Source organism: Syzygium oleosum, unplaced genomic scaffold (assembly GCF_021117445.2).
Source record: "Syzygium oleosum isolate NSW1041296 unplaced genomic scaffold, Sole_v2.1 Sole_v2.06, whole genome shotgun sequence".
NCBI classification, from domain to species: Eukaryota; Viridiplantae; Streptophyta; class Magnoliopsida; order Myrtales; family Myrtaceae; genus Syzygium; species Syzygium oleosum.
The window spans coordinates 7,624,954-7,644,828 of NW_026607490.1; the positions used below are offsets into that span (position 1 = coordinate 7,624,954).

General features: G+C 43.2%; 1 protein-coding gene across 1 annotated transcript; it reads right to left on the reverse strand.

Annotated features, from left to right (window-relative positions):
* Positions 1 to 6,932: 6,932 nt before the first annotated feature.
* On the reverse strand, positions 6,933 to 9,349 carry LOC115685983 (probable LRR receptor-like serine/threonine-protein kinase RKF3). The gene has a single exon (XM_030611143.2). The coding sequence runs from the start codon at positions 9,241 to 9,243 to the stop codon at positions 7,306 to 7,308; it is 1,938 nt and encodes a 645-aa protein (XP_030467003.1). The 5' UTR covers positions 9,244 to 9,349; the 3' UTR covers positions 6,933 to 7,305.
* Between the last annotated feature and the right edge of the window lie 10,526 nt (positions 9,350 to 19,875).

A 19,875-nucleotide genomic window follows, 5' to 3' on the forward strand; every position in this document is an offset into this window, starting at 1 on the left:
TGAGCTCTTGAAGGACCAAAAATCAGGTTCGAACTAGGTTGATCTTTTGGTGGGGGTGGGGACGACTGCAAGGTGTGGACGAGAGATGGTGTCCACAGAAATAATTAAATTATTAACTTCAACAAGGAAAATTAAATCATGGACTTTTGGAAAGTGCCCTAATTTTACTTCTAACTTCTAGGGTGAACAGCAAATTCAAGGAAATATCTTTCGAATGCATAAAAAACGACTCATAAATATTCCGGCCAAGACAATTCTTTCCTCAAATGTAAATATTTCGAACTTAGATCCGAAAATGTCAATTGAGCTTCATCAAGTTCAATAATTGAGTACAATATCTGATTATGATAATAAAATGTCAAAATTCTTTGACTCTCTCTTCTCTAGAAAACGCTTCGAGGGCTTTGATAGCTTAATCTTAAATCGATCATGATGAACTTTGGATCCTCTTCATCAGCTGAATCTGACTTGAGGACCTTGATGGCTTATCTCTAATTAAACATCATGAACTTCGATTTCTCTTCATGAAATCTGAAGACCTTGAGTGATTGATCTATCAAGTTGAAGACGATTGAGGTTGCTTCGCATTCAGATTCAGTTTCCAAAGAAGAGGAGCCTTTTATCCCCCATATTGGTTTAAGATTTTCCATCCGTAGATATCCAATCTACTTCAAGTTTCAATTGGATAAATGTCAATTTAAGTTATGTAATTCAATAATTGTCGAATAACATATCGCTAAATTAAAATTCATGAACTTATCTCTCATTTGATATATTTTCAAAAAATATCTCAAATTTCAAATTAAGTGGATTTTGGAAATTAATTATTATTATTTTCGATTTTCGATTGACGAATTTCCTTCAAATGGTATAAGCTATATTCGAAATAAGTGAAATTTAAAGAAAGTGCATCTTAAAGAAGGAAACAAAAGTAAATGAAATATAACTTTAAACAAGTTGCAACTTTTATTTTTTTTATTGTAAGGTTTAAAATTAGTGAATATTAGGTTAAATTTATCTAAGTAACAAAAGAAGTTATCCTTCAAATTACTTTAGTTTGGTTTTAAATTGAATGGATAAATAATATAACTTCAAATCCAATGCCGGTGGAGGTCACTGGCCATTGCTGACATCCCGTGACCGGTGGAGGGAAATAGGAGAAAAAAGAAAAATCCACAAAATTTAAAAATAAATTGCAAAAATCGTCCACGTCAACACCGGTTGTGTCGCGTGACAGTGATTTCCGGCAAAAATTAATAACTAAATTGGCAAATCGTGAAAAAATTTAAGATTAAATTAGCCGTTGTACACAATATATATGACTTTTTGGACAATTATCCCTTAAAAAATAAGGCATTTCCTTCTTATGATTTTAAATTTAAATTTAAACTTAACGAATGATGGACATTTAAGGATGACAAATCACCGAACTGATGCTAATTGGATGCACGATCATGCCAGATCGCTTACAACGTGGCAATCATACATCCCGCATGGCGGCCGCGGGAGCGAACACTCTCTCTTGCCCTAGCTAATTATATGTAATAGAACAGATTTGGCAGTCCATCTATGCCTTCGCTTGGGGCCATGGATTGTTTTTACAGCCGACCAGTAGACATTCCAGGGGAAAATTACCAAAAAAATCCTAAACTTTTTGCAATTGTACCAATTCAGTCCTAAACTTTTTTTTTTGTCAATTCAATCCTAAACATTTTGCAATTGTGCCAATTCAATCCATCCAGCCACTTTTGGCCGGCCGGCGCTGACGTGGCCGCCGGCCGGTGTCCACGTGGCAATATTTTAATATTTTTTTTATTATTTTCGAATTTTTTTCCTTTTTTCTTTTCCTTCTCCCCCCCGCTGTCCGGCCAGGGGGAGGCTCGCCGGCGAGGGCCCGGCTCCGGCGAGGCGAGCCGGGCCTCTCGCCGCCGGGCGAGCTCCGCCTCGCCGGAGCCGGGCGAGGCTCGCCTGCCGGCGGCGAGGGCCCGGCTCGCCATGGTTGGGCGAGGGCCCAGCTCCGGCGAGGCGAGCTCGCCATGGCTGGGCGAGCTCGCCCAGCTCCGGCGAGGCGGAGCTCGCCTTGGCTGGGCGAGCTCCGCCCTCGCCCAGATCTGGCGAGGCGGAGCTCGCCATGGCGAGGCGAGGCGGAGCTCGCCCGGCTCCGGCGAGGCGGAGCTCGCCTTGGCCGGGCGAGCTCCGGCGAGGCGAACCGGGCCCTAGCCCCCAGCGGGCGAGCTCCGCCCTCGCCGCCGCTAGGCAAGCCTCGCCCGGCTCCGGCGAGGCGGAGCTCGCCCAACCAAGGCGAGCTCCGTCTCGCCGAGGCCGCGCGAGCTCGCCTTGGCCGGGCGAGCTCCGCCTCGCCCGCCATGGCGAGCTCCGCCTCACCGGATCGGGCGAGGGCGGAGCTCGCCCGGCCAAGGCGAGCTCGCCCGGCTAAGGCGAGCTCCGCCTCGCCGGAGCCGGGCGAGCTCCGCCTCGCCTCGCCATGGCGAGCTCCACCTCGCCGGATGCGGGCGAGGCGGAGCTCGCCCGGCCAAGGCGAGCTCCGCCTCGCCGGAGCCGGGCGAGCTCGCCCGGCCATGGCGAGCTCGCCTCGCCGGAGCTGGGCCCTCGCCCAACCATGGCGAGCTGGGCCCTCGCCGCCGCTGGGCGAGCCTCGCCCAGCTCCGGCGAGGCGGAGCTCGCCCAGCGGCGGCGAGGGCCCAGCTCGCCTCGCCGGAGCTGGGCCCTCGCCGGCGAGCCTCCCCCCTGGCCGGACAGGCCAGGGGGGAGAAGGAAAAGAAAAAAGGAAAAAAAATTCGAAAATAATAAAAAAAAATATTAAAATATTGCCACGTGGACGCCGGCCGGCGGCCACGTCAGCGCCGGCCGGCCAAAAGTGGCCGGATGGACTGAATTGGCACAATTGCAAAAGGTTTAGGACTGAATTGACAAAAAAAAAAGGTTTAGGACTGAATTGGCATAATTACAAAAGGTTTAGGACTTTTTTGGTAATTTTCCCGGCAGTCCAGTCAATGAGATTGTCTTCTTCTTCTTCCCAAGACACTGAGCATTGGCAAGGACTAAACCCCGAACCCTGACGACGAACGTCGGAACTGATCTTCAACGCTTCTGATGTTCAGCTTCTCCTCCCAACTGCAAGTCATTTGACTGTGTCTGAAAGTCAAGAAATGTTCTCGTTCTGCATCTGTAAACCCGCTCTTCAATAGTTTGAGCTTCAACTTCAAATCTTTAACCATTGCTCTCGTTATTAGTTTACTCCTGGTCGTTTGCTTGATATGGTCACGTCCAGATATGGAGCTCGATCCATACAGAATTGATGAATTTCAGCCCCTACACTTTGCTTATACGTGGTTTTAGTTCATTATCCCTTTTCGGGTCGAACACGGATCACGGTATTTGCACTTGAAATTTACGTGTAAGATCAATTTATAGCCGGGAATGCTTGATGCGTTGCGACTTGCGAGTTTGACGTCTCAAAGCTTTTGGACAAATGAAACGAGGTCGATCTGAAATCAGTTCTGCAATACTAATATTCTCATTACTTACTGTATAAAATGATGTCCTGTTGTACTCTTCATATTATTTTCTTCCACCTTGTTCCCACGTTGTATCTCTGCGTGAAGTTTTGTATGCGGTTGACCTAGAACTCGGACTTACTATACATATTGTAATAATAGAAATATAAAAAAGAAGAAGAAAGTATTATTCAATTCTAGAATTGAAGACTGATTATGGTCATTATAACCCATTTAAAAATGTCGATGCAGAAATATTTTATGGGAAAAGTGACAAAAAAGTCCTAAACCCTTTGCGTTGGTGTCAATTTAGTCATAAACCTTTTTTTGGTGCTAATTCAGTCTTAAACCTTTTACATTGATGCCAATTTAATCCTAAACCTTTTTTTGGTGCCAATTCAGTCCTAAACCTTTTGCATTTGTGCCAATTCAATCCTAAACTTTTTGTCTTTGTGCAAATTCAATCCTTCCGGCCAATTTTGGCCGGATTTTGCTTACGTGGATGCCGACCGTCACCGGCGCTGATGTGGACAGCTTTAATAATATTTAAATATTTTTTGAATTTTTATTTTATTTTTTTCCTTTTTTTCTTTTCTTTTTTTTTCCCCTCCCCTCCCTCTAGCCGCAATATTAAAATATTATTAAAGTTGTCCATGTCAGCGACAGTGACCGATCGGTCGGCGTCCACATCAACAAAATCCGACCAAAATTGGCCAGAAGGACTGAATTGGCACAAAGATAAAAGGTTTAGGACTAAATTGGCAACAATGCATAAGGTTTAGGACTGAATTGGCACCAATGCAAAAGGTTTAGGACTGAATTGGCACCAAAAAAAGGTTTATGACTAAATTGGCATAAATACAAAAGGTTTATGACTTTTTTGGCACTTTTCCCAATATTTTATAAGAAACACCCGCGTCGAAGTGTGGACTTTTCACCGGTATAAACAATAGAAGGGATTGCTGATGCTTGAATGATGAACAACATCTAACATGATACATCTTCAAGCTTTTCATTCGACGGATGTATCTATTTAAACTCAATGATCATGTGGGATTCGATCTTTTTCTTGGTTCATATGATCAATCTTTTTCGAGCTTATTCTTCCTTGTCTCTTCTTTTTAGGCTTTAACACACACGGACACACACATGTTAATATATTTATGAGAAAATTTCAAATAAGGGCCTGAAGTGCCCTCGTTTTCTTAAATAAGGATCTGAAGTGGACTTTATCTCAAATAAAGGCATGAAGTGCCCTCATTTTCTCAAATAAGGGCCTAAAATTGAATTTGTTTCAAATAAGGGTCTAAAGTGGCCATATCAGTATTAAATAAGGGTTTGACCTATCTGACCGAAGGGCCTTTTCGTCAATTACATTTTTTCCCTTTTTCTCTTTCTTTTTTCCGTTTTTTTCTTTTCCTTTTCTTTTTCCTTTTTTTTTGTCTCTTCCCTTCGCCGGCCATCGCTAATGGCCGGCAGAGGTCGCCAACCTCAGGCGAGGGTGCCCTCACCGGTGTCTGGAGGCGTTGAGCGAGGGGCCCCCTTGCCCGCCCAGCCCAAGCGAGGCCATCCTCGCTCGACTCCGGCGAGGGCGAGGATGGCCTCGCATGGGCTGGGTGGGCAAAGGCGACCCTTCCCAGATCTGGCGAGGGCAACCCTCGTCCATCCGCCGGGGCGAGGGCAACCCTTGCCCAACGCCGGCAAGGGCCACCCTCGCCCTCGCCAGGGCTAGCGAGGCCTGCGATAACTATTTAAAAATAGAGTTATTTTATCTACTTTAGGCAATAAATAATGCAATACTTGTTAGAATATATTTGGATTTCATTTTATTTACTTAATTTTTCCTTGTTTATGCAGAATATTGAAATATGGAGAAAATAAGGAAAATATGGCAAAGGCAAGGAAATGAATATACTACCCAGAGAAGAGGCAGAAGGTGGATATCATATTGGGAATCCTGCGATTTATTATCATATAAATAGGATAACTTGGGGGACAGCTAGTTTTTTCTTTAGATCGTTTTTGTTTTCATTGTTTTGATAGTTTTTCAAGTATTTTGAAGAGAAGACAAAAGTGGTGACAGAATTCTTGTTCTTTGACTCAAGATGTTTGGTTTAATTTATATTTTCGTTTCTTCTTATGTTATGTTCTAATTTTCTTTGTTAGAGCTACGATGTAGCCTAACCATGATGATATGAATTTCATACTTTTTATAGTTTGCAAGTGATTTCATTCATGTGAGTTATATATTATAGTGCTTAATGCCTTTAAGTGCCTAACCATCACTTGAATGATCTGATGTGCATGTTTGAGACTGAGAAGTGATAATATGCAATTTGTCCTTATAATATATAACCATGAATTAAATATGGATAGAACTATACCATGTTATTTGTGTAGCTTTCGATAATAAGGTGGTCCAAAAGATTCATTGTAAACCGAGAATATTCACAGATTTTAATGCACTTTTATTTATTTAAATTCACATAGAGATATAGTGAATTGATAAAGTGAGTAGGTTTGTTATACCTAGAGATATGATGGTAAATAGACTAGGAAATTCCGCTATTACATGTTTGATATTGTTTTTTTTTTGTAAGGTTTTACATGTTTGATATTGTTCTTGTATGCATAATGCTAAAATTCATATCTAGTGGTTATGGTGAAATCGGATGCTCTAGCATATTTTATCTGATTGATTATCTGCCTTTAGTTTTAAAATTTCTTTTTTAAAATTGTCAATTTTTATTTATTCTCAATTTTATTTTGATCTGTTAGATAAATTTTAGAATTAGCCTATTTTTAATATTTAATTGGTTTATTATCATCAATCTCTGTGGAACGATACTCTTCTCATCATTATATTACTTGTTCAACACACGTTTATTGACACATGCAGAATTTTACAAACAGCCTGGCGAGAGTTGCCCTCGCCGGATCTGGCGAGGGTGGCTCTTGCCAAGTTGTTTGTAAAATTCTGCAAGTGTCAACGAAGGTGTTGACTCACCAGCTCTTGCCCGCCCAGGCGAGGGCGACTCTCGCCCTCGCCCGCTCGGGCGAGGGCGGCCCTAGCCCGATGCCGACTTGGGCAGCCCTCACCTGAGGCTGGTGGAGGTGATGGCCAGGAAGGGAGAAGAAAAAAGAGAAAAGAAAAAAGAAAAGGAAAAGGAAAATCAAAAAATCAAAAAAATGTACTCAAATTTTTTTTTGACTAAAATACCCTTTCTCCGATGACGAAATAGTCACTGGCTAGCCAAAGGTCCTTATTTGAGACGATTTGGCTACTTTAGGCCCTTCTTTGAAACGATTTGGCCACTTTAGGCCTTTATTTGAAACAATGTCTATTTCATACCCCTTTTTGAAATTTTCCCTCTATTTATTAATAGTGGCAGACGTAGAAACTTAGACACGATCTGGAGACCGGAAGTTTTAGTGGCTAAGCATGCTCTAGTACTAATGTTTACATCCAGATTGCCAAAGCATAGCAATTTGCTTCATTCTAGTCAGTTTTTCTTCTCTTGCTTCACACGGCAATAGCCAAGTTAAGGATGGATACAAAACCCGGGGGAGTCCTTTCCAGACAACAGGCAACAAATCCGGATACTCATTTACACTTCATCTTAGATGATTTAATTGAAAGAATCAAGCAATTCCCAGAATATTGTCTCTTCTCATCTATGTACTACTAAAACTCCCGAAGAAAATAAGCAATTGCTGTAGAATTGAGCCGGACGGTGACATCTAGAAAGTTTCCTAACATCAAACTAGACAACCGTTGCTCAGGATCTCATGCTGTTTCAGAATTCAATGAGTGACCTTTAACCATAAATGGCTGGAACTCGCCAGGGCTCGTCATGAAGCAGTAAGAGCCACTTGAGCTTGCAGATTGCTCCACGTTCTTGATCTCTGCTAGTATGGTTATCGGGCGGTCGGGTATCGGAGGTACCGGCGAATCGCTTTCCAGGATCTTCACAACATGGTCCATAGTGGGCCTAGCATACACCACTGGATGAGAGCAAAGCACTGCCAACAGAACATACTTCTCCATCTCCTCCGGCGTGCCCATATTCGGTATCCCCTCATCAATTACGTCCAAAGGTCCGTTTCCCCTCACTAGGGACCAAGCCCTATCCACCAGGAGAGAGGCCTCGCCTTTTTCAACTGAAATAACCGCCTTCTTCCCGCTCAGTAGCTCTAGGAGCACGACTCCGAAGCTGTACACGTCACTCCTTTCCGACAACTGGCCGTACATTGCGTACTCAGGGGCCACGTACCCCAGGGTGCCGGCCACTCTGGTGCTCACGTGCGATTGGCCCTCGGGGGTGAACTTGGCGAGGCCAAAATCGGCAAGCTTCGCATCAAAAGCCTCGTCCAGGAGTATGTTGCTCGCTTTCACGTCCCGGTGGATTATAGTGGGCTGCGCACCATAGTGCAAGTAGGCCAACCCGCGTGCCGTCCCGAGGGCAATCTTCCGACGGGCAGGCCAACTCAGAGGCTTTTGTTCCTGCCCAAAGAGGTGGTCGAAGAGGCTCCCACTGTGCACCATTTCGCACACGAGGATTCGTTGGTGGCCTTCCATGGGGACGGTCGCGGTGCAGTAGCCCTTCAGTTCCACGAGATTGACATGCCGGACGCTGGCAATGACCTCTACCTCATGTGTGAACGCCTCATCGCCGGCGGCCGAGCAGTTCTTGAACCTCTTGAGGGCAACCTCTGACCCATCTGTCAACATTCCTCTGTACACATTCCCATATGCACCCCTCCCAATTATGTTGTCCCTAGAGAAGTTGTTTGTGGCCTTCCTGATTTCCTCAAGGGTGAACCTGACGACTCTGGCACTTGCATTCATCATCTGATTCATCTCCATTCCTGAACCAGCATTGCCTGATTCCATCTGGGCCAAGCTCTTTCTCATCCTCCTCTTCCTCCAATGCCATGTCCAGCACAGCCAAATCACAATCACCGTGCCGACGAAGCCGTTGGTGCAACCAGAGACGATTCCCCAGAAAACCACCCCATACTTCCGTTTCTTCTTCTTGTCTGCACTGAAATTGAGCGAAAACAAGCACTTGAGGTCCCCTGCATTGATCGGTCTGAACTGATCGGTGTATGCAGCCGCATAGACGAATGGATACCCGTAGCAGTCCGACTCGTTCCCGTTGTTAGGACCCCCAAAATACAACCCTTGCACGCGGGTCAAGCCATCTGTACACAACGTGCAGGCAGACTCGTCATCCAGGGACTGATTGCAATACTTCTGGACATCGCTCAGCTCGGTTCCTGACACGATCCTCTCGAAATCCGATCGGGTCGTGACATTTGCACATGTCTCAGACATGAGGTTGGTCTTGAAACCGCAGGTGGACCGGACATTAAACCCGGCAATCTTGGAATTGACAATGCTCTGGTACGCGTCCCAACAGGCCTCGGATGAGTTGGGAGGCGGGAAGAAGTACCCGGTGGTGCGGAGATACTCTGAGCGGACCAGCCGGATTGCCTGGAGCATGAAGCCACACTCGGTTGGGACGTCCAGCAGCAGGAGCGGCTGTGAGCTCTCGTTAATGAGCTTGCCGAGATAATCAAAGTTCAGTGGACAAGAAGGAGAAGCAGAAGAATCAGCAGCCTCCAATTCTCTCTTTGGGACTTCATATTCTGTGCGTCCTGAAGAGTCGACACAGGACAGGCTTGTGTTGAGCACCAGAACAAGAAACAGAAAGGCGAGCATTTGAGAGAGAGCATTTGAGAGCTTGGTTTCTTGATTAAAGGGTAGAGAGTAAACGCAAAGTTATGACCACCCACCAAGTTGGAATGTCATCCATCGACTATATCACTCTAGCTGATTGACAAATAAAAGAGTTTTAAAGAGGAGCATTTGTTGACCTTTTACAGGGTCAAGACTCAAAGAAGACGGTTTAAGCAAAATACCGGGGGGAAAGCGACTTGGAAGCAGCCAGAAAATTTGAGTCCACAAAAATTGTTATCCTTAGCTTCCAGTTACTTGGTGTATATTAGTTAGTGAATGTACCCGGTATATAATATTTCACCTGGTTGCAAATTTACACTGTCAGGACTTACTTTTAGTTTTATATATCATTTTCAGGGTTAATTCATTAGACAGATGAGGTCGTAGTATCGAGTTGAGCCACGTTCCCCAAGCCCACTCGGCTAGGACAAACCGGACCTTTCATTCCTCTCGAACCAGCGGCGTGATCTGAAAACACAAAATATGAACTGTGCAGAAACCGGACCAAGTTGGAACGGAAATTTTTACGTGCTTGAATGATTCAAACCTTTCCATTATGTTTCAACGGTCACGGTCAGGTTGCTTGCCACTAGCAGAGACATCGAAACACGAAACCAGGGAGCTGAAGACAAATCGCCAACCTAAATTGAAACGAACCATAAGATTAGAATCTCCATTAACTTTTGGGACGACCCCTTGTGTCCCGTTCCCAACTACATGCCCGAGATATTGTTCCCTTCTTTGTCTTAGTTTAGAATCCGCAACTTGGAGCGACTCCGGTAGAATCGAAGAATCAGGAAACTTCCCATCGAATCACGAAAGCCGGAGCGAGATTTCCTCGCCCGCCGCCAAGCGAAAGATCGATTGATAATTCTTTTGTGTCCTATAAGCGAAGCTTGCGGCATCGACCGTGTCTCCAAAACAATCACCAATGACGAAGGATCTCGAAAGCTAAACGCCGAAAAGTGGCTGATTCGAGGCTAGAACGCGGTGTGGCGGCTGGCCACGTTATAAACACCATCCGCCATAATGGAAATGGCCAAAAGTAAGCCGGATCAGAGAGACTGCAACTCTCTCCAATCACTAGCAGTGATTCCCCCATATAAATTATTGCCCCAGTTGCCAATGAAAGACACTAAGCTACAGCAGATCTCTATTGAGTCAAGGAAATCAAGAGGGGTCGGCCTCTCTTGACATTCTAGGGACGCTCTCTCGGGTCACCATCGAATCGAGCGGGGACCTCTGGCGACCATTCATTCCATATTATATTCGGTGTTATCCGATTCCGTTTCGTGGACGACGCGATGATGAAGGAATCGCTCGGGTGCGTCCGTGGACTTCCATCTCCCAAATGTCGTGATTTGTTTCCTGTTTTTTTATCAATGTTGACAGGCTAATTGCTTGGGGGTTGGTGCGTCCATTTCAAGGGGAAGGCTCCGATTTCCCCGTCATTGACTTCTCTTCTCTTTGCCTTCATTTGAAATTTGGACGCAAAGATGACGTAATAAAGCTTATTTTCCCCTGGCTCTTTTTAATATCTTGGGGATCTCCAGTGTTAGCTGATGATAGACTAATTTCCCGCCGGGCGTGTATGGTAATCCCTCCGGGAGGTGATCAATTCCAGGGTGAGCGGTTCCCACCTTAGAACCGGGAACCGGTCGAAATGTCCGCAACAAATTCATGCAGTTCATCAGTCCAACGCGGAGCAGTTCCCCTTCCTTTGCTGTGATCTTTTTGTGTATGTTTTTATTTTTATAGCTTTCTAGCAAGGCTGGCTTTGGAAGGAGTCTATTCAAAAGGTTGGGTCCTCTGGGTCATCCAAAGCACGTTCTCAATTTCCAGTACTCATCGCTCTCCAACATCAACCTTTTACAAAAATCAAATTCGAAATGGAACGATTGTTACCGGTAAACGTTATAGATAATGTCATTTGCCGTGGCCGATGTTTAGCCCCCATGGGAACCGCCGGTTCCGGGCCGGTCCAGTCTGGTTCCGGGCGGTTCCGAATTCTTTTGCACATCCGTAATCCCTCCGTCCCCCTGATCGGGCCTAATGATCATAGAATGCGCGGATTTATAGCTTTCTTTGCTTGAAGAATCGGTTATTTAGCATAATCGATGAGTAGAATTGGGTGGGGAGGGGTATGATACAGGGCCTAAAAATCCTTACAGAAGAGGTCAAACGATACAAAAGCAGTATTACATATTCTTCACAAAACGACAGGACACGGGCGTGCTCGGGCCTAAGCGTAAGTGACCCGAGTCGGCCAAGATGGAATATCATTGTCCAGACTTCCCCAAACTATGGTTTAGGTCTCTTTACAATAGAAATGTCTAAACTCAAGATCTCTCTCGCACGACAAATATGGTCGAGACGACTCGTCGCCGTGTCAACCAACCAGAGGTTAAGATGAGACATGAGTTGGGTACAAATGTTCTTCCTTCTTTCAATTTTTTTTGTAGTTTATACCAATTTTGGTAATGGAAAGGGAAACATATGTTCTCTCTTTGTACTTGAGAGACTAATTCAAGGCTTAGAAATGGAAAAATCTTAGTGACTCAAAAAAAGGAAAAGTCTGCTTAAGAACAAAGGACAGCCAGGTCATTTTGCTGTCAAAAATAGGAAGTTCAACTTAATGGGCGCTGAACTAGGAACATCCTTCCGAAGAAAAATCAACACCGCGATTTTCTTTTCCTTCTTTCTTTTATTGGGTTTCAGCAAAATTGAAAGAATATTGACTCTGACCAATCAAATGTTTCGAGATCTTGATCGGGTCTTCATCGGGAAAAGTCACAAAATCGCGACGCGCTGCGACTACGACGTCACGAAGCAATTTCATTTCATCAGTTTCATCTATGCATTCTTTTATCAAAAAAAAGAAAAGATTCATTATTGTAAAAATCTCCTCTGTGGGAAAAGAAGAAGAAGAAGAAAAGTTCATGGACATAATACTTGTGTTTTTGGGCCCATCATGATGGGTCGGGTCGGATCCGTAACAAACATGAAATGGGTGGGCCTGAGAATGAGGCAAAAGTGGAAATTCAGATATGAAACCTCAACTCAGCCCCACTCATCAATAAGTACATGACATAAAAGAAAGAAATGAAGCAGAAGATTTTAGCAAAAATAAAATTCCAACTTAATTGATCACCCAACTAAAAAAAAGGAGATTTTCCTCTCTAATCGACTTAAAACATATTGAGAAATATCTTAATTTTTGTATTTGATGGTTGAAATTCTGCTTTGATCTATGTAAGCGATAAATTGAGTGGAACGATGAAAATTCGTAAACTAACTTAGTGGGGCTAAAGAAAGAACCGCCATGATCACTTACGGGATTAGACATGAACACCATAATCAAATGAATCCGCGGATCATAAACTCAATGTGTAAACTATGGCTCCGTTTGCACTTTTGTTAATTCAGTCCTAAATCTTTCAATTTTGCTGATTAAGTCCTAAACATTTTCACATTTTGCCAATTGAATCCATCCGACCGATTTTGGCCAAAATTGGCTAACGTGGATGCTGGCCGTCCTATATGACATGGCTGGTGCTAATATAAATAATTTTAAATAATATTTTTCTATTCTTTTTCTTTTTCTTTTCTTTTCTCTCTTTTCTTTTTTTTTTTTTACTTGTGGCCGGTAAGGGTCGCTGGACCGTCAGAGGTTGCCAAATCTCGAGCTTGCGGCTGTCATGGCCACTCAAGCTCGAGATCCGGCAAACATGGCCACGAGTCGGGCTCGAGTAGCCATGGTCACGGCAGCCTCACCGGTTCGAGCCACCATGTAGTTTACAAAAACTCAATTTGTAAACTACATGCACGTATATTTTCCACAAGAAACCCTAATTTAACTGAGCAAATCCTTCGTTCATAAACCATACAACTTAATTAATCTCGCGGGTTAGTTGAAAAGCTAGCCTTAGAATCCGTGCGATCGCTCCCGCTTGAAATTATGGAGGGTCGGACACTTACCGCGCGATGCGGACTATCTAAAATAAGGCCGATTCTATGATTCTCAGGAGGTACCGCGCCCGATGTTTTAGGTAAAAAAAAAAAACAGAGGTTGAATGAGGGATGGAAAGCAACGTTCATCCTCCTTCGTACTCATGACTTGTTCCCATCAAATGGCAAATTTTAAAGAGAAAGAATGACAGATGCAACAAAGACCAACCGGCAAGTTGGGCCCATAAAAGCTATAAACGATTTTCACAGGACAGAGACGGTTCGCATACCTAACTTGCATAATTTTTGTTGCTGCTCGTGCTTCTAGCTCAGTCCCATAACGTGGGCAAGCTCAGTTCAGTCGGCAACCAAAAAAAGAAAATATAAAACAGAAATTATTATAGATCGTGTACGTCGCGCACGACTCTCTGTATTATCATTTACAGGGAATGTAAATACTAATTACTCGATCGTAGATGCCTCGTATGATACCGTGCTTCGCACGATTTAGTGAAAAGGTACAGTTTTCATCGACAATGGACGGAATACGAACTCGCCGATCTTGCCTTCGGATGCCGGGGCAGCGCCCGGTTTTTGCTTCGGCGTCGTTATCAGCTCTTAGCTTTGAACGGTGTCTTGCATGCCCCTTCGCCATCATACATGTCGGCAGAGGGATTGGACGACGCTCGCTCCCGCACGTTAGACACGACAAGACACGATCTTTCTGTACATGGTTGGGTCCATTTCATGTGTTGAATCGGTCATGCTGACATGGACCTTTGCCCTGCACTTTTGCACATGTTTGTACCATGCGCGTGCGTGTTTGCATATGCAATGTTCATCGCAAAATTGAAGAAATTATATTTGTGACATGACTTGTTTCCGTGAATCGTGTTAGCTAGATTAAAACGGGTGTGAGAGAGAGAGACAGCTCATTAATTGTATAGAATAGAGTATCGCCACGTGATGATCATGCATACTTACGTTAAATCTACAAGTGCTTTTATTTAGGTCGATTTTTATATCGCCAAATTTTACTAGCACTCACATGTACAATTTGTTTTTGTTGATTACATATTATGTGAACTATTTTGAACCTATCCATTGAGCAAAACTTGCCACATAGGATTCTCATATATATAGCTAATAGCTATCACTACACCTATTAAATTATGTCTCGAGTTTGAACTGTGAATAAAACCTGAATCAATGCTTGGCTATGCGATATTTATTAGGAAAGTCTTAATTGGACTTGCAGTTGACTAAACATATGAAGCAAAAGCAAATGCTTGTTTGAGTTGGATCCTTAGTTTGAGTCGGTTAAATGGGGTTTTCTAATTTGGACACACACACATATAAAAGAGGTGGATTTTAGATTTAACACACAAAAGCAAGCAAGAGGAGTGTTGGGGCTTCTCGTTGTGAGTTTGAGTGAGTTCTTTGTGAGAGATTATGATATAATAATTATAGGTTTTGCTTTACGTGTAATTTAAGTCGGTAAAAACTTAAGCGATCGAGCGATTGTAACTTTGTATTCTCTAAATTCATGGTGGGTTTCTTAGTGGCTATCTCTCCCATTGAATAGATATTGACAGTCGAACCGAATCATATAAATCTCTAATGCTCTTTCTTGTCTATCATTGATTTCTCTTAATCTCTTCTTCTCGGGGAAAATTGTCCAAAAAGTCTTAAACATATTGCACTTTTGCTAATTCAATCCTAAACCTTTTAACTTTACCAATTAAGTCCATCCGGCCAATTTTGCCCCGAAATCCCTGACGTGGACAGCGGGGCGGCCACGTGGCGCTGACGTGAACATTTTTATATAATATTTTAATAATTGCGGAATTTTTTATGTTTTTTTCTTCTTCTTTTTGCTTTTTCTCTGTTTTTTTTTTCTAGATTTTGAAGCTAGGGCCGGCGAGGGTGGCTGGCCAACCCTTGCCAACCACGGGCGAGGGCCACGATGCCTCGCCCAAATCTGGCTAGGCGAGGGCTTGGCGGCCCTCGCCGGCCCCACGCCCTCACCTGGGGCCGGCGAGGGCCTCGCCTAGCCAGATCTGGGCGAGGGTGTCGCGGCCCTCACCGAATCTGGGCGAGGGCTCGCGCGCCCTCGCTTGGCCAGCGAGAGCGTCGCGGTCCTAGCTTTAAAATCCATAAAATAAAATAAAAACAGAGAAAAGGAAAAAAAAAACATTAAAAAAAATTCAGAAATTATTAAAATATTATATAAAAATGTCCACGTCAGCGATTTCCGGCCAAAATTGGCTGAATGGATTCAATTCGCAAAAAATGAAAAGGTTTAGGACTGAATTAACAAAAGTGCAAAAAATTTAGAAATTTTTAGATAGTTTTTCCCTTCTTCTTGTGTTACACTTAAATTGCAAGATCCGTTAAATTTTGGCGTTATTTCACAACAAAACCTAGATAAAAGTAATGCAAGCTGAGAAGATATTGAGCCAAAATCTCCATGCACATACATTTTATATACTATTTTATCTATAGATTTAGATAAACTCCAGGCATGCAAGTCAAGGGCCAAACCATAATCTAAACTTAGAGTCCGTTGATTTCGCGAAAAATAAGTGATTTGGAAAATATTTTCCGAAAAATAGTCGTTTACATCGTTTAGAAAAATCAGTCGACGAAAAATGTTTTCATCATCGATAACAATCTATGCCTAACTATCTTCGTAGGCGATAAAAAAAATTTAATTCATTTATTTTTATAAGCGATATAAAGGATTATTTTTCGGAAAATGTTTTTCGAATCACTCATTTTCCGCGAAACGAACATACCTTTAGTTCTGGCCCCGACACCGACACTCGCGCATGTGAATTGAAACATTGCTATGCACTTGTTAACACGACAAAAGAATGTGCTTCTCCATCTTTTCTATTGATCCGTCATTTCTGGCCTTGCGTGCTTAATTTAATAACGCGCCTAGTTTAAATGCTTGCTGGCTTTAAACAAAGGGACTTGGCAGGAGGATACTTCTTCGACTCTTCTCATCCAGTCCAGTGTCGCTGTCCATAGCTATTATCTACCCTGTCTAAAGAGCCGGGCGCAAGCATTCGGTCCATGCAAGAGTTATTTTATACACAGACGTGAGTTTCCACTCTTCGCTGGGATAAAAATAGCGCGAGGGTCATAACTTTCATGCGGCGCTCGCTTAAGTGTCATAACTTTTTTTCCGCACGCTTAAGTGCCAAAAATATAAAAAAAAATTGATCGCTTAAGTGCCATCGGCAATTTGCCTCGCCGGTAAAATCCGACATGGATGTCGATCATCCTACGTGGCATCGCCGATACTGATGTGGATAACTTTTAAATGTTTTTTCAAGGCCGGCGAGGCCTCACCTGGACTGGGCGAGGGTTGCCTTGCCTGCGGCCGACGGGGCTGCGAAGGCCTTGAGCAAGGCCATGATATGGCCTCGCACGCGGCCGGCAAGGCCTTCACGGCCCTTCTGGCCACTGGCATAGGCCTTCGTGGCCTCGCCCAGGGCCTTCGCAGCCCTATGAGCCAAGGGCGAGGCCTTCATGGCTTACAAGGGTTGCCGGTGACCCTCGCAAGCACAAGAAAAAAAAAAGAAAATTAAAAAATCCAAAATCCAAAAAAAATTGGAAAAAAATCCACATTGAAATGGAAAATTAACTAAAAAGCACATTTGCTTGAAATGACACTCAAATGATCGATTTTACTCCGATGTGGCACTTAGGTGAGCGAAAAAAAAATTATAGCATTCAAGTGAGCGCCGTATGAAAGTTATGACATTTACTGCTCTTATCCTCTCTTTGGTTATGTGATTAGTCAATCTGTTAAACATTGGAGAGAAATGTCCAAGATGAGCGATCAATCTTATATTAAATTGACCTTTAGAAACCAGTGAACTCTTCCATCCAGCTTTCGTGATTCGAGACAAAGGAGAGAGCGATTTCTGAAGTCTATAATGTACTTTAATTCAAATCAAAAAGTTCGTAAGAAAAAAACTTGAAAAACTTTTGAAGTCCATTTCATATGGCAGTTAGGAAAGGCTGTCCATTCGGTACTGGTCATTTAAGTTGACGTTTTTTTTGGGCAAAACCGAACCCTGAGCTAAGTAGGAGGGAATTTAAAATTTGTTTATTCAATCTGACACATGGGAAACTATAGATATCTTTGAATACTGATCCATTATTTTAGGCAGAATTAGAAATTATTGGCAGGTAATATATATTTGCAAGACTCTTGCCAGGCCCTGATCTGTTGTTTACTTGGCATATATCATATGCGGCACGTGTACCTTTCTTGACATAATTATCGATATATGTTGCTTTATAATTGACTCTATTCATCACATCAACGCTAGATTGATTGCAAAATTGAAGAGATTATATTGGGCTCGGCTTTTCCCGTGAGTTATGCTATCGTGAATAAACCAATAAAAGAGAGAGAGCGCGTATCAACTATATTGAAAATACAATCGCCACGTGATCGCACATACTTAGGCAGAAGCTGGGAAAAATACCTGATCAATCCTAAACCTATTTTACGAATGTCAATTTAGTCCTAAACATTTGTATGAAATTTCAATGTAGCCTTTTCGGTCAATTTTCACCAGGAATCGCTGACATGGCGGTCTAGTTATCACCGGCCATCCTGCGTGGCACACTGCCACGTGAACAGTTTTTAGCGAAAATTGACTGGAAGGATTACATTAGAATTTTGCACAAAGCTTTAAGGGAAAAAGTGTCAGAAAAGTCCTAGACCTACTATATTTGTTCCAATTTAGTCATAAACATTTTAATTGTATCAATTTAATCATAAATCTTTTGACCTAGTGCCAATTCAGTCTTTACAGCTAATTTCGTTGGATATTGCTGACGTGGAACCGCTAGCTCTAACGTTGACAACTTTTAATAATTTTTTATTATTTTGTTTTTTTCTTTCTTTTTATTTTCCTTTCATCTTCCTTTTGCCGGTGACCGACCACCGGCCAAAGGTGATGGCCAGGCAGGTTGGTCTTACTTGGGCGAGGGTCACTGTCGCCTGCCACAAGTGAGGTCCGGCAAGGGTCAGCCTCACACAAGCCAGATCTGACAAGGCGGACCCTTGCTGAGCCTCACCTTCACCCGTGCGACACCTGGCAAGGCTGCCCTCGCCTGGGCAAGGGCCAGCCTCGTTGAGGCTCGCCCTCGCCCAAGCTAGATCTAGCAATGGGAGCCTTGGCCGGGGTAGACTAGCTGGGCCTCGCCTGTGGCGGGCGACAGCGAGTCAGCAACCCTCGTCCAGGCAAGGTCAATCTACTCGGCCATTGCCTATGGCCGGTGGCTGGTCATCGACAAAGAAAGAAGAAAGAAAAAAAAATATTGAAAAAATATCGAAAGATTATTAAAATTTATCCACGTCAGTGCCGACAATGTCACGTAGGCCAGCGGGCGTCCACGTCAGCAATATTCGGCCAAAATTAGCTGGAATGACTAAATTGGCACGAGGCCAAAATGTTTATGACTAAATTGGTACCAATGGAATATGTTTAGAAATGTTTTGACACTTTTCCCAAGTTTTAATACTAAATTGACAAAACTAAAAAATTTGAGATTGAATTGGCATTCAAATAATAAATTTAGGAATAATTAGACAATTCCCCCCCGCAGAATCTGCAAGAGCTTGTCCACCTTTATTTCCCCGTGTTTTACTAACACTTACGTGAACTATTTTTTTATTTTTTGTTGGTTACATATCAGTTTGACCTATCCATTGAACACAGCCTGTCATGTACGTTTCACTTTTTGAACTTAAAAAAATAAGCTTGGCATTGGGAATTATCAAATACATAGCAACCAGTGCACCTACACAAAAGTAATGCAAATTCACGTAAGGATTTTTCCTCGTGGTCTATTTTCTTTTCCTTTTTCCCCCTTCTTAGCCACCGTTTCCTTGAAATAAGCTAAGAAATAATTGAACGAGAATCTCCATCCCCACACCTTGTCTATGCTATTTTATCTACAGATTCAATCAAAAGAAATTATACGTTCCAGATTGGCTAAGTTACGACAGAACAGGAGTCCTCAAACTCCGGGCTGCAAGACAAGGACCAAACCCTAATCTAAAGTTACTACATCGCTTGTTGTCCAGCACTTGACCCCTTGATCCACTTGCTAGCACAACTGAATGACATTCTTCTCCATCTCTTGAACTTTACACTTGATCCCCTGTTTCTTGCAATTGTGTCCTTACTTTAATGACGGGCCTATATACATAATATATGTTCAGTGGGTTGAGTGTCTCATGTCACCATCGCAGTTGAATGCTTGCGGGCTTAAAACAAAGGATCGGCTGGCGGATACTTTATGTACTATTCTCATCTATCTTCATTCGCGTGCGTTCGGTCCATGCAAGAATTTTTTTCAGAGCAGGCGTCGGTCAATGTGTTGAATGTTAAAGAAAGACTAAAGAGGAGTCCAAGATGGCTGATCTATCTATATGAAATTGACCCCTAGAAACCAGTGAACCCTTCCATCCAACCTGCATGATTCAAGACAAAGGAGAGATCGATTTCTGAAGTCGATAATGTACTTTAATTCCAGAAATCAAAAAGTTTACAAGAAGGGTCCTAAGTTGAGGAACTTAAAGAACTTGTGAAGTCCATTTCACATGGCAGTTAGGAAAGGCTGTCCATTCGG